This window comes from Clytia hemisphaerica, unplaced genomic scaffold (genome assembly GCF_902728285.1).
Source record: "Clytia hemisphaerica strain Z4C2 unplaced genomic scaffold, Clytia hemisphaerica genome assembly, whole genome shotgun sequence".
Taxonomy (NCBI): Eukaryota; Metazoa; Cnidaria; class Hydrozoa; order Leptothecata; family Clytiidae; genus Clytia; species Clytia hemisphaerica.
Genome location: NW_027103334.1, coordinates 291073 through 306026, shown reverse-complemented (window position 1 = coordinate 306026; position 14954 = coordinate 291073). Strand labels below are relative to the sequence as shown.

The following is a 14954-nucleotide window of genomic DNA, read 5'->3' as shown; positions in this document are numbered from 1 at the left end:
GTATAATTATTAAAAAAAAGGGCTGTTGAGTGAAACCTATTCATATCAATGTATTAATCATTTTTTTCAAAATGGTAAAAATTAATACTCGTTAACTATAGAAGTCTGATTTTCAAGAAAGAGAGATAGAAAGAGATTCATTTCCAGCAGTACCTAGTACCCAATAGTAAAATAGGCAAAATGAAGACTATTTTACTCATAAATGTATTATTTTTGGTCAACATTTGTCATTGTGTGACTTACACATACCCTGGCAAAGGATTCACGAAATTTCCAATCTTGAAGAGTAGCCAAACCACTAAAATATCTTTCGAGTTTCAAACCTCATCATTAGAAGTAGAGAGAAGCTTATTGTATGTGGATAATGTGCGTGGTGGTGGGATGGAAGGCGATTCCATGCGTGTTTGGTTGGATGCAGGAAGATTGAAAATCGCTTGGAATGTCGTCAACGGTAACTATGATTTAAAACCTAGATCATTTTAATGAGCTTGGTCATGGTTTAAACACTAGAAAGGTTTCGTGACTTTGACAGGCCCATCAGAAGCGGGAAGACTGGGTAGACTTCAGCCTTCCCACTTTTGACCAAATGAGATTTTTTTCTCAAATTCCTAGCAAACTTCATTTCAATTGAGCCTTCAGCCTTCCCACTTTAACGGTTGTTCCGCTGGGCCTGTTTGACACACGGTAAACATAATTTTGAGGATAACAAATTTTAGGAATTTAGTTATTAGTTTAGCGAATAGATTGATGAATTCTCTTGAATTTTAATTTAAAGGTTGTAGGTTCAAGTCTGAAGTAGCAAGGGGACGAAATAAAAAACCACAACTTGTCGTTAAAATGGCTATCCGTTTTGCTGTTACTTACCTGTAATTATCCTTGTTTATTGAGTCGAACCGAGACCTCATGAAACTGATACGTTTCCTTTTCTTCTTTCATTTTGTTCAGGTAATTATAGAGATGGGGATATCAAGGAAGTTGGACACAACTTGGATGATAATATCAAGCATTATGTTGTCATCGAACGTTTTAACGGTATAAAATTTAACTTCAATGAACAGGACCTATCCAAATCGTCTTAATGGTCTCTGGAAGTTCTAGATTTTAAATTTCAAAAGAATTAGATCAACATTTAAATTGTTTTTCCGAGCACTGATTGAGCAATGCGACTCAATTCAGAAACACGAAAAAGTTGTTTCAATCTCAAGATTCCCCGGTTGCAACCATTTTTAAGAACACATGACCATCTTTCTGGAAAAAAATCAGAAAAATCTAATGATTGACCCTATTGTTGGGTGATTTTTGGACCAAATTTGCCATAAAACCCCTTACAAGGTGTTTTTGGGAAAGAGTTTTTGCCAAAAACACCCAAAAAATCATGGAAGGTTCAGAAAAAGTGTTTCCGACAAAGTGTTTTCAGGGTTTTCGGGACTTTTTTGACATGAAAGGTTCAGGATGAATGAGAGATGACCAGGCAAATTGGTTTGAATTTTGAGCGAACTTTTTGAAAGATATCCCTAAGAGAAGACAAGCAAATTCAGAAACATGAACAAGTTCAATCTCAAAAGGTCTCATGATTATTGCCTGCAAAATTTCTGATACCGAATATACTGTAACCATGTTAATGAGGATAAAGGGAGATTTTTGGTTTATAGAAAATACCTATTACTGTAGTCAATGCTAAACAAGGTAACTTTTTTTACTTTATAGGCAAACATTTTGTTGTTAGAGTGGATGGGGTCGAATCAAGACGAAGTTTTTCGAAAGCAGTTCGTTTCAATTCGGAAGTGTACTTGGGAGGTTGCCACCCTGATCCTACCAAACGTACTCTTCAACGAGATCCTTATTTCTGCTTCCAAAACGGGTAAGAAAAATCCTCTTTCTCACGGACCGGGTTATAAAAAATTGTAAGCAGGTCACACCAGAACAATACAAGATAAGATTTTAACCGTGTTGTAACTTTTCCGTCTGCCCGTCTAGTTGGAATTTCTAACAAGGATTTTTGTCTCAAAAAAAGGTCTTTCAAAGACAAAGTTTCTAAATAAGGTCTTGTTGAGACATTTCATTCATACTCACTAACACTGTATTATATTTCAAATTCTTCATCTGATTTTCTTCTATTTGAAACACTGCCACTGTCATATATCTTCTCAAATTTTTTTTGGTTTGCAGGTTCATAGGTTGTATTAGTGGTTTGAGATGGTCCACCGAGAGTGAAGAGGATGAACGAACTTTCAAACCCATTGAAACGTATAATGTCACGAAAGGTATGGGTTAAGGGTCGACCATGTTATCATTTTGTCATTTCGAAGTAATACCAGCGGTGTAAAAAAATACTTTTCATTCTCCAAATCTAATGTGTAAAAGCTATCAGAAGCAACGCATAGCTTGCAAAGAATAACTTTTGATTGAAATATACATGGAAAGTTAACCATGTCATTCTTATATTTCAGCTGATTTGGCTCCTATTTCCAATGTATAAAAAAATCTAATCCCACTTGAAAAAAAACCGCTGCAACGGAAACTTTTGATCTTGTGTTTTGTCTGTCTGGAACTATTAAAGGTTTAAACATGATCCATAAAAAAGTATTTTCCGAAATCATGGGTAAACCGCAAGCAAAACCGCAAAAAGTCAGTCAATCTTTGAATTTTTTAGGCTGCACCAATAGATGTTTGACAGACCCATCGTTTTCATGTTCAAATCGTGGACGTTGTTTGAACCAATACATCAAGACTGGATGTGACTGTCGTGGAACTGGCTTCACTGGAACCACCTGCCAAAAACGTAAGTCTTTCTCTAATTACCAGGATGGTTGTCAGCTCTGTGATCTTTTCACATTCTAGCTCTATGACGAAATAAACGATGACATTTTTTTATAAACCTACCAACAATATTTACCAGAATCACATATCACGCACATCACGCTTGGTTTCTTTATTACACAGAAAGCTATCCCTGCTTGTGAAAATACATGTTTTTTTTTTATAAGCAAGTGTATGCCCCTTGGTCAGGCTCGTGTATGCTTAAGTTCTCAAAGCATCCAGGCATAGTTTATGCTTATTACATGCTTAAGAATTATGCTTATGATTCACCCCGAGCCAAGTTTTTTAATGAAATTTCAGAAATTTTGTAAAAAATTTGTTCAAATTTTGGGAGCAGTGGAAATATGTAGCTAGCCGTGGAATGTCTTATTTTTTACTTGGCCTCTACCAAACCAGATAAAAATGAAACAAAACAGATAAAAATGACCACTTAAAAATTATTTTAGGCTGACATATATGCTCATGTTATGCTTAGGAATTCTGCAAATCTGAGCCTTCATATGCTTATAAGCGTTATGCTTATAAAAAAAAAAACATGTAGCCAGTAATTGTAAATCACTCTTTTTTATTTCCAGCCAAATTAGCAGTCACATTTTTTGGTGAGCAGTACGTCACATGGGTACCACAAACCAGCATGAATAACCTAGTGACCAATATTTTTGTTCGCTTTAAAAGCAATCAACCTTCAGGAATCATTTTATTCATCACTGGACAAAGTACAAGTGAATTCATGTTGTTGGAGCTTTATGAACGTACTTTGGTACTGAAAATCAAAATAAATGGTATATTTTTATTTCACTGCGAAAAAACATTGCGCGATTGCGTGAATTGAAGGTCCGCTGGAGAGGGCTTCTTTAGGTAGTTGATTGGATGAATGTCGCTGGCTCCGAACTTTTCAAGAAAAAATGTAAAGCTCTCTTTGAGAAATCAATTTTGAGCAAATAAGGTATTTTGGTATTTTCTTAGCCATCGCTCCTCGAAATATGGTATTCAACGGACGATGTGATCATCTGTTTCCAATGTCTTACTCCTTCAGGTTACGATGAGAAAGTTTTCAAAATCCCCAAATCAACCAATGAGAAAGCAGAATACTGGCAAATGGTATCATTCTCAAGAATGGGCGCTAGCATCACTATAGCAATGGACGATGGGTAAGAAATATGTAAAAATAGGTAAAAATCATGGAATTTTTCCTACCTCCTAAAATCCCAGGGTAAAAAGCAATGTCCTTGAAAAATCGGTCAAAATTTTATTTGAAGGAGAAATTTTACTGAAAATATTGAATTTCTTTTCAAATGATTTTTCAAAATTTAAAATCACCAGTCGTTCTGTACCCCAAAGAACTTTAATAGTACATAGTTTTGTTTTTTTTCGCTACAATTGCTTTTGTTAGTTCGCAAACTAATATAGACTGGCTATATCAGTATCCTTAATTATCTTACCATGCATCTCCTACTTCCATTGATTTAGTCGAAAATAACTCGCAAAAAATAACTGGGCCGCAATTTCCGTGGACCGAATTTTTTCCGACGGCCAATTTTTCCGCAGGCAAGATGATTATTTCGGCGGCCGAGTAACTATTCCGACGGCCGGATGATTATTCTGACAGCCACTTTTTCACCGTCTGGATAACATTTCCGCTGGCCGGATGACTATTCCGCCGACCGAGGAACTATTTCGACGCCAAAGTTTCCGGTGAATTCTGACCCTGATCCCCTGATACGTTTTCTGCTACGGTGCGCAAATTCGTGGGTTCTCCGGCCGGTTCATACCAAAGACTTTGTACAAAGAAGAGCATTTGGGTCGTCTCCGACTGTGAAAGCAGACTTACTTACTGTACACTTCTTGTAAAGAATTTTCCATTTTCTCTCTAGTGTTCATGAATACACCAACTCAGTCAAGCAACTGGAGAACAAAGTGGTTCACGTGAAATTCATAATTAAGAAGATTTACTTTGGTGGCGTTGACAAGCTTCGAGATGGTGATTTTGCTCTTCGGAAATCTGAAAGTAAAATCAATTTTATTGGATGTCTTCAAAATGTTGATGTAAATCAGGTAAAAGTCACACAAAAGTATTTTTCAAAGTCTTGGAACACTGATTTTCTACAGCTGTACGCCCCCTTTTCGCTGACAAATTAGGCGTTTAAATATCCAGCAAACAGATTTTTCTTTTAAGAATTTGTCAAATTTACTGATGTCAAAATTGGGCTTCCTTGGGCTTATGAAGATTCTCAGGTTTTTGTGTCCGGATTTTCTTATTGAGCTTTTCGGTTCCTGTCTGCATAGTTTATCAGGAAAATCTATCTCTATTTTCGAAACAGTTTGATCTTGTGGAGAACATAGCAAGTCGTTCACCAAATGACAAGTCAATCAGCTTATTTGGTGGATCTCTTCAGAAAGGCGCTTGTAAAGTATTACCAGGTAAAAAAAAACAATTACAATTATTTTTCTAGTTTGATGCATACGAGGGGTCGCTCAGAAATTATATTACAACCCTGTGTCACAGACCCACTGGGACCCAAGCCCCACTGCCATTTGGCAAAAACTCTCGTTTTAGTGCTATCTTATGCCACCCTTAGTTGTTTTTAATATTCCAAGTGCTTCTCTTCGAAAATAAAACACGAAAATGACACAGTATTTCAAGCAGATAATTTTGAAGATAAATATATCGACACTCTTCTTCATATAGTAACTACAGTCAACTAACTCTCTAATTTGAACCTGTATCATTCGAACCTATATATTGGACTCCTCAGCTGGAAAGTCATATGAAACACTTTCTTAAATTCGAGGAAATCTACTGAAGATCGAATTAGAGAGAAACGACTATCCCTTCCAGTTATAGGTAGTAAACAGACACCAACACCACGAGTAGAAGAATTCATTACACCACACACTTTCACCGAAACATTGCATAACAAGACACTTAGTAACCTTTTGTCTGCACAGGTATGTTCATTAGTACCCATGACTTTTTTGTTGGAGGTGAAGATTCTAAAAAGATATGTTAGCAACAAGGGGCCTGTTTCGAAGCGAAGAAACCTCATAATAATTCATCAGCATCATTTTTGCTCTTCCAAGCAAAAGAAAGTGAATATTGCAAAAAATATTACTGCTATTGTTTTCGAAAACCCGTGAAGCTTCTAATTGGCCAAGCGCTGAAACTATTGTAATGTCACGTGACCTAGGTAGAATGTCCTACCTAACCTCGGCACACTTTTCAGCCAAAGAACGCGATCTAGTCCTTCGGGCTTTATAAATCTATGCATCAGAAGTGTCATTAATTGAATTTTTCTTTAATCTGCGCAAACGATTGTTTCTTCTTAGCTACTTCAAATCAGAAGCTCGACAACTTTAGAGGAGTAAGAGACTCTAAAAAATTTAGCATTTTTGTAGTAGAAGGCTATGTGAGAATTTCTAAGTCATTAGATGAGAACATAGTCATGGAAGTGATTTTGATTGTTCTGACGTGATGTTTTATTTAGAATGATGAAGAAGATTCCAAATCCTTGTTGTGGATCATCGTCGGGTCGTGCGTCAGTTTGATCGTTTTGATGATCGTCGTTTGTCTCGTCGTACGACATATCAAGAAACGTAAGGAAGAACATAGACGATATCGTGATCATTATCTTCGACAAACCGCTATGCGTGTCGAAAGAGAAGGTAAGATGAATTGGGCTTTTCCAGAAAAGACCGTATACTCCCTGTTAAAGAGGTCCATTACCGTTCCAAGGAGGTTTGATATATGGCGGAATTCCATAGGGGAATACAAAAATCTGTCAAAAATAACTGAAATTCCATTGGGGTAGCTTTTCAAATCCTACTAAAATTCAGAATTCCAGAGGGGTTTAAACCTGAAATTGCCTGGAATTCCAGGGGGTTGCATTTCCAGCCACAGAGGGTTAGACCTCCTTAACGGGGGGTGTATGGTTTTTTTCTGGAAAAGCCCATTTCTGGATCAATATTACGACGTGACTAAGTTGAGAAGTTATTTTACGAGTCTGATCGTGATACTCCATCCTCACAGGCCCAGAAATCTTTCAGCCAGTGGGAAAATGAAAGTAACGATCTGAAACTTGATGGCATTGATAAAGTCCCATGTCTTTTATAGCTGGGTATTTGAATTCCACTGCTTTCGAGTCAGAAAATTCAGTGGGGAAGAATAGCACAATATTTTGCAGTGAGGATTTGTTTATTTAGTTATTTTCAATGAAGAAAAAATTAGAGTATAATTTTCCACTGGGGACGATAGTTTGTCTAATGTTTCCAGTGGGAGAAAGTGACCCCACCCTTGCCTGTATGAAAAGGGGTGACAGAACTATGGATAGAAGCTCGCTCAAGGAATTTGCAGTCTCATATCAAGAAGATGATCGAATAGCACTACTTTTATCAAATTTCTAAGAAATGCAAACTGGCAATCAATTGTAATTTTTTTCATGTGAAAACTCAGGGATCAAGGGTAATTTTCTTCCTTTAATTTTCCTCATGCTAGCTTTCAAAAATTAACGTTTTCAAGAAGTCAACTCGCTTATTTCACTCTTTTTTTAGATTTGTTACCGACCGAAAAATGTATCCGTGATGAAGTGGAGAAGCGTAACATGCAATCTTTCAGTCCGTTACGTAAAGAGTTTTACGTAGCAACGATGTCACGCGCCGGAACTCTCCAACGTTCCGTGCATCACGAACCAATCTACCAATCACACGAAGTTTTCCATCACGCTCACCCTTGTCTTGGTAAAAATTACGCTGTACCAAGTATCAATACGCCGCAACGCTCTCAAAGTCCTGCATCATCTAACTACGGGACGTCACGTAAATGCAGCCACGCGTCTGCACGTTACCAAACACCTAACGTAAACGTCAACGCCGCTGCGCCTGAATCGGTTAAAAGCATGAGTTCCAGTTCCGGACTTTGAAAATGAATTATTAGAAATAATTGAAAAACTTAAGATGTTGAGTCCAGTGTTGGTTGAAAAATCTCAGGAAAGTTACTCAGGATTACTATTTTTACAAGGGCTTACAAAGTTAGAACATTTTGTGGGTACGGGTTGGCAACGATGACCTTGTTAAAGAGTTACCATGTTTGTCTATAACTGAGTTGCTTAAATGGAAATTCGCATGTTGTATCATGTTCACGATCTAGGGCTTGGCAACAAATCACGGTGGATGTCACATCGAAATCAAATACTATAATTATGATCGTTTACTTCCATAGAAAGTTTACGGATATAAAAAACACTTTCTTTAATAAATTTTGGATCCTCCTTAGTTCCAATGGTAAGAGATGGGATGAAACGGCTGAATCCTATTCCCTCAAAGTCTGGGTTATATTTTCTGTATTAATCTTCTTAAATTTTATTTTCTAACCTTTTCCTATAGAGACTTCAAATCGATTGAAGTCCTGAGAAAATTCATCTTCAATATATTGATGATTGATTGAATTCTCCAATAAGGAAGATCGTATTTTTGAATAAAAAAAGTCTAAAAATAAGATTTTTTTTTTAAATTGATAAATATTTATAACAATTTTGAAGAATTTTTTATTTATCTAGTTATATCGTAAGATAAAAGGGGCTAACAATTTCCCATTTTTATTTCAACTGCAAAAATGAATTCAAAACTATGGTCGCTGTCCTTCTGATATCTCAAAAAGAGGCCACAAGGGTTGCCAATAGACGATATCGCGTTTAGATAAATGCAATGCATTCTGGTTTCTCGGGGACCCTCAAGGGAATTATAATCTATTCCAGAACCTTATATAATCGACATTATAATTCCTTTGAGAGTCCCCGAGAAACCAGAATGCATTGCATTTATTTAAACCCGATATCGTCTATTGGATAGAAATTATTGGTCCTTTGAATCTTTCAAAGCTTGATTCAAACTTTCTTTTTTATACCTCTAACAGTCAACTTTCTCTAATTCGAACCTCTACTATTCGGATCTCTCCATAATTCGAACTGAAATATTGGTCCCCTCAGCTAGAAAGTGGTTTAAATTACTCTATATAATTCGAATCTTTCTCTAATTCGAAGAAAATTCTTGGTCCCTTGAAGGTCGAATTAGAGAAAGTCAACTGTAGTTTTTCTTTCTATGTATCTAAAACTTGGCAAAGCTCAAAAATGACTTTTGAATATTTGTTGTAATATCAGTAAGGAAATGATTTACTAATCTTTTATATCTTTAATACGGAGATTTATAGCTTGAAACTTGATGCTCTCAGCATTCTTAGAATAAGACAAAAAGAGAGATCATCTAGTCTATCAATTAGAAAATCAGCTAGACTGAGACGATGACGTTTTTCTAGTCTAGTTTTCGAAGTAAACATCTAATCGATAAAAACTATAATTGCTGAGTGTTTTAAAAGTTATTGAGGGAAACCACAAATGTAAAATAGAGCTATTTATTATAGAGAACAAAGTTATTGTCATATGATGATGCTTGCTAATTCAATTTATGAATTTTCCTCTTGCTTCATATGTAGTCTGACACGAGACTTCATGAATCAGTGTTACTGTTTGCGGATAGGAAATGACAACAACATAAAGTAAATGTGCGCCGTATTTCGCATTTAGGGAACAGTTTCGCAGTTTTATGGTTATGTACTCAGTTTACGGCTATACTTCATTCATTCTTCTTTAAATTTTAAGACACTTGGTAGCTGTAAGTTCAGTGATATCTGGCTGGGATTTTTTTCGAATTTTTATCAATCTTCACTTGATTATTTAGCCTGTGTGTTGAGTCTGATAATAAGGAGTTGCGAACCTTTTTTCTTACATTGCTTATGCGACCTTCATAAAAAGAGGGGATTCTCTTTAACGCTCACAAGAAACTTAATTTTCTCTATCAATGGAAGGGTCGAGTAAAAGAAAGTTTTTGACAAGCAATTTTGCGCGTGTTCGAATTATGGAGAAATTTGAAACCATGAGTTACATAGAGAGTCTAATACACGTTTTTTTTTTTTTTTATAAGGAACACGTTTATAAGGAACTCGAGGCTGAAAATGGTTCAAAAAATAAGGAATTGTTAAGGAACTGCTCAGGCTGAGAATAAGTGGATTTGAAAATAATGTACCTTATTGGGACTAATTTGTTCAAATTTTGATCTTTCAAGGGGCAAAAAGCTCAAAATTTCCTATGTAGTAAGGAACTCGATAAGGAACTTTGAGACTGAAATTCTCTGTAAAAATAAGGAACTCCAGGCTCAGAGCAAAGTTAAGGTTCCTTATAAAAAAAAACGTGTACTAGTATGTTACTATTTTCAAACCACTTTATATTCGACTGACATATATGGTCTATATCTTCCTGTCTTGAGCCATGAGTAAACCACAAAAAAATTTTTTTCCATCCCTTAATATAAGCTTCTTGTAGCTTTTCGCATCCCTCCTTTTGCTTATGTGATTGATTGTAATTCTACACCAATTCACTGCTATCTCAAATTCCATATTGACATTTCACAGATTATTTTTGACTTGATTTTTATAGATATCACAGAGCAAACATTGTAGTAGTAAATCTCTATATCTGCATTGATACACAAAAAGGATTTTGTGGAGTAGAATCATCGATTAGTTTCACTTTGTTGTTTTGACCTTGCAGTTGGAATTTAACATAAAGCGGTGAAAATCAATTTTCGAGGAAGTCTAACATATCTAAAAGAAATCGTCACAAAATATTGAATTTATTTGATTGAGGATAGTAAGACGTATTTGCAAAAAAATTGTATTATCAATTCACTTAGCGACAACATGACAATTTGCTGGAAATCAAATTTCTGAAGTTCTGTAGAGAGAGAAACAAAGGAAAAACGTTATTCGAGGAGGAGAATGATTCAACAGTAGCAGAATCAAGATTTTATTCGTCAAAGAGTTAGTGCAAAAACTCTATAACCGAAATTCAAGTTCAAGCTTTTTGTCTTCAACAACAACATTATGATGAATAAAACACACTGCACTTCCACGTTTGGGACATTGGCGATGCTCGGTGAGAACCAGCGAATCGGATACATGATCACCAACATCCTTATCGCCTTCGTTAACCTGATCACCAATCTATGCGTCATTATCATCATCATAAAAACAAAACAAATTAAAAACCAATCAATAAAATTAGTTTATTATTTATCAATCTCAAATGTACTGTTTGCTGTAATTGGTCAACCTATTTTTGCCGCCATTTTGTATCTTGGAACTGAGGTTGGATGCACAGAAATGAGGCTGTTGTTACTGGTTATCGAATTCTTTATGTATAGCTCGACCTATTTGACTGGGATGCTAGGGTTTGACCGCTATATACGCATACGCTATCAAAGCACTTATAACAAAGTCTATTCTCGTCTTCGGTTCAACCTTAGCCTGGTTATACTTTACATACTGATCGTTCTACAGGCTGGATTAGGCACAATGTCACGTTTTTTAAACCTGTCAGCAGTCCTGATTAATTTACCAGTTAACGTAATAATGTTTTTGATCGTCGCTTGCCTGTATGGGAAATCGATCCTGATTCTGCGAGAGTATGAACAAACCGCTAAAAGACTTTTTAAACATAAGAAAAAGGTACCATTGACTCGACTCGCTTCGTTATACATAGCTACAGACACTATCCTATGTCTACCTTTGGTCATAACCTTGAGTGCTTACTATTTTATACAGAAGAGCTCAATCGATTATGAACTAAAAGCTATCATCTTCTACACATGTTTTTTGTTTTTCTTATGTCATTGTCCTATCAATGCTGTGTGTTTTTTGTTTGTTAACAAGAAAGCCAAATCAAGATTGGTCGGGAAAAAACGGAAATCAACGGACGCACTGAATAATAGTTCAAGTTACAATAACCAAAATGACACAATAATCAGCAAGAGTCAATCAAGCCCTGTACTTGACACACGGATGTAGTTTTTTTAACACATTTTTTCTTTAGTTCTTTCATTTGTCAAACTATACGTAGTCAAAGAAATTGTTTCGTACAATATGGTGTCGTATTGATTATTTGCCTGAAAGGGTTTCAATTATATTTTGTTCATGTTTTTCAACGAGTTTTTCGGATTTCGGTTTGATCATTGCCCGGGTGGGGTATGGTAGGCGTGCGTTACAGCCCTTAAGGGTGCGTTTTTGAGGAGTTCAAATTGTGAGGTTCAAAATGAGAGAAAGTGCAAAATTTATAGAAAATGCGCCGTAACGGTAGAATTTTAGACTCAAATTTGGTTAAAATTTTTCTGTATTGTAAGGGTCCCATTCTTTAGGGTTTTAAAATCAGAATGTTGCTCCATTTTTAAAAGGCTGAAAATTTGGATCTTTAAAAAAGCTTTCCAGTGCTTGAAAAATCCATTGTCAGTTAATATATTGCCAGTTCGAAAAAAAGTCTGCAAATTCAATTAACCACAGTGCCACAGTAAAGAATTGAAAAAGATAAATATTTCAACAGGGACCAAGTAGTGATGACATTTACAGAAAACCAATGGGTGATAAAAATAAGGTTTTATGAATTCACATTTATAGAACGTGGCGCCCGGGGGGGGGGTACTAGGGCAAGATGGGTTACAGGGATGCTCCACTGGTCAGGGTACCTTTTTTAACCTCCACGAGTCCCATGTAGGGTCGCAAAAACACCAAAATAGAAAAATCAGTCCCTCGTAGGGTGCCTATTTTTGGAAAATTTGGGGAAAAAGTAGAAAATTTGAGAACATTTTGGAATTTCAGTCCCATTCAGGGTCACTTTTTTCGCAAATTATCATATTTGACTCCCGCCTGGGAGGCCCGAGTTCGATACCCACCGTGTCTCTACGATTCACTTGGCAAGTGAATATACCTTCTCCCGGGTCAATCCATAAGAGTGTGGGTAGACTAGACAGACATTGTGACGTGCCGTGGCACTCATAAGGTTCGGCCTCGCGTGAGCATCGCTCTCCCAGTGTCGTTCGAGTGTCATGGTTTACGCCATGGCTTGACAGCTCACCTCTGTCAAGACGCAGTGTCTGTCAGCGCCGTGATTCCTATTCCTTCGTGGGTAGGATCCATCCCGAATGCATTCGGAGGGCTTATATCTATCATATCTAGTTCACATCAGACTGGATTACACCCCTGTCCCAGTGACCAGGCTAATTCCTTATCCAATGAGAATAATAAGAGGTTTCTATTTTTGAGTTAACGCTTATATATTCTAACAGTAAAATATTATATAACGTTGAAAAGCTATTTCAGAGCACGATATCATTTTGAAAAAAAATAATTTCAAAATCATTTTTATTGAATTAAAAGTTACAGCACGTGCTCCAGGAGGTGACCCGCTACGGTCAGCAACAGGAAGAACACGGAGTTTTTTAGTAAAGGGCTGTAAGTAACTTTTGATGCAGTGGAGCATTAAATGTATTTTTTGGGGATCAGCAAGGTTCAAAGTATATTTTTGTACTTAGAAACAAATGAAGTTCTTAGAACAAAATGATGCAAAATGCATTTTCCTACTTCATTTTTCATCTTTCCTGTTTTTTTTAAGATTCTTTTAGGGAACATTTTAAAATTTAAAGTCTATTTCAAATTAGCTGGAAGTGTTTTTTCAATCATTCATGTGAAAATGATAATTATAGCACAATGATTGAAGAAGTTGATTTTCTTCTTCATCATTTTTCGTCTTCATTTTTCCATGTTTTGATTTTTTTTTTCTTTTTTGATAATATTCCACTCCGGATTATCTTTTTAACGAGCACAAAACCGCTAGCTAATTCAAATTCTATCAAAAGTTACTGAGGTTTGAAAAAACACTGCCAGCTGATTTGAAATAGACTTTAGTGGCCTGAAATGATATCAAGTTTGAATTGAAGTAATGGATGAGTGATGTTGAGCGAAATCTTTCTTGTAAGGGATGACAGGTCAATATAGTTTTCCAATGGCCATAACATTTGATTATTCATTTTTTATCTTTCTCATTAGGGAGCTTAGTCGGTTTTAGTCTTCTTTCACACCTTTAGCCTTTTTTCCCAATAGGACCTATATATAATCTCAAATGGTTAATTGTTTGTACAACGTGCAGTAGCGTCGACTAAAATTTGAGCAAACTGGGCAGGCAATGTTATAAGATTTTGATTTTGGCAAACAACATAACATATGTTTTAAGTGGCATGCTCCGAAAAATTCAAAAGCTTTAGGCAGCTGGAGAATTGTTTCCACGAAGGGCCACTATGAACAGAACATGTGTGATTTGGCTTCTGGTATGTTAACGGTACAGCTCAAAATACTCAGCGCCTCAAGTTTCAAGCTCTCGAAATCTTTATTGTGACCTAGTTTTTCAAGTTTGAACAGATTGCTGTTGTGGTGCCAAACTCGAGATAACAATAAACTTTGTCAAAACAATATACAATATACGTTGGGAGATGGTAATATGTTCGGTTCCATCCGGGGGGTACTAGGTTTGCGAGGTGACGGGTATGTCCGAGCCGAAAAACGAAAATCGACCCTTTGAGAGACAAAATTTTGGTGATTTTGGGACCCTTTGAGAGACTTTTTCCTAAATTTTGGTCCATTTTTTCCAAATTTTGGTTTGATTTTCACCAAATTTTGGTCAAAATTTTTGGAAATCGTGACCCTTTGAGAGAGAAGTTTTAGATTTTTGTGATTTTGGGACCCTTTCAGAGACTAACTTTTGAATTTGTACCCCTTTGAGAGACTTTTGAGGAATGAGAAAAGGTATCCTTATGGCTCGCACATACCCGGCACCCGTTTTGCCTAAGTACCCCCCCCCCCGGGGTTCCATATTTCTCAAAATGTTCCAATTCAAGGTTGCATCACTCGTCCCAGTTTATATTTTCTTTTATGAGAAAATTACTTGCTTTCATCATTAGTAGCTCAGTAAATTATTCTAAAAATAATACTTCCTCTGGTTTGCTGAAAACAATAGAAAAAGGGGAGTAAGATCGACAAATTTCAAAATTACAAATTTTCTTATCCATTCCCGGAACCTATAAAATAATTTTCAATAAATTAAGAAGAAACTTTGAATATTTTCGGCAAACATTTCCCCAAGTATTCAAATGTTAATGACGTCATTTGCTGGTACTATTGAATAATTTCTCTGGATGAGACCATAAGACCCAAATTACCTCGTTTGGAACTTTGACCTGCAAATAATGAGCTGTATCAGGTC

The 14954-nt window shown here is 36.2% G+C and overlaps 1 protein-coding gene across 1 annotated transcript; it reads left to right on the top strand.

Moving 5' to 3' along the window:
• Positions 1–17: 17 nt before the first annotated feature.
• LOC136815982 (contactin-associated protein-like 5) lies at positions 18–8196 on the top strand. The gene is made up of 12 exons (XM_067072405.1): positions 18–451; positions 946–1032; positions 1708–1861; positions 2170–2264; positions 2654–2782; positions 3396–3602; positions 3857–3971; positions 4695–4875; positions 5142–5241; positions 5660–5769; positions 6306–6483; positions 7369–8196. The coding sequence occupies exons 1-12, from the start codon at positions 181–183 to the stop codon at positions 7734–7736; spliced, it is 1995 nt and encodes a 664-aa protein (XP_066928506.1). The 5' UTR covers positions 18–180; the 3' UTR covers positions 7737–8196.
• The last annotated feature ends 6758 nt before the right edge of the window (positions 8197–14954 follow it).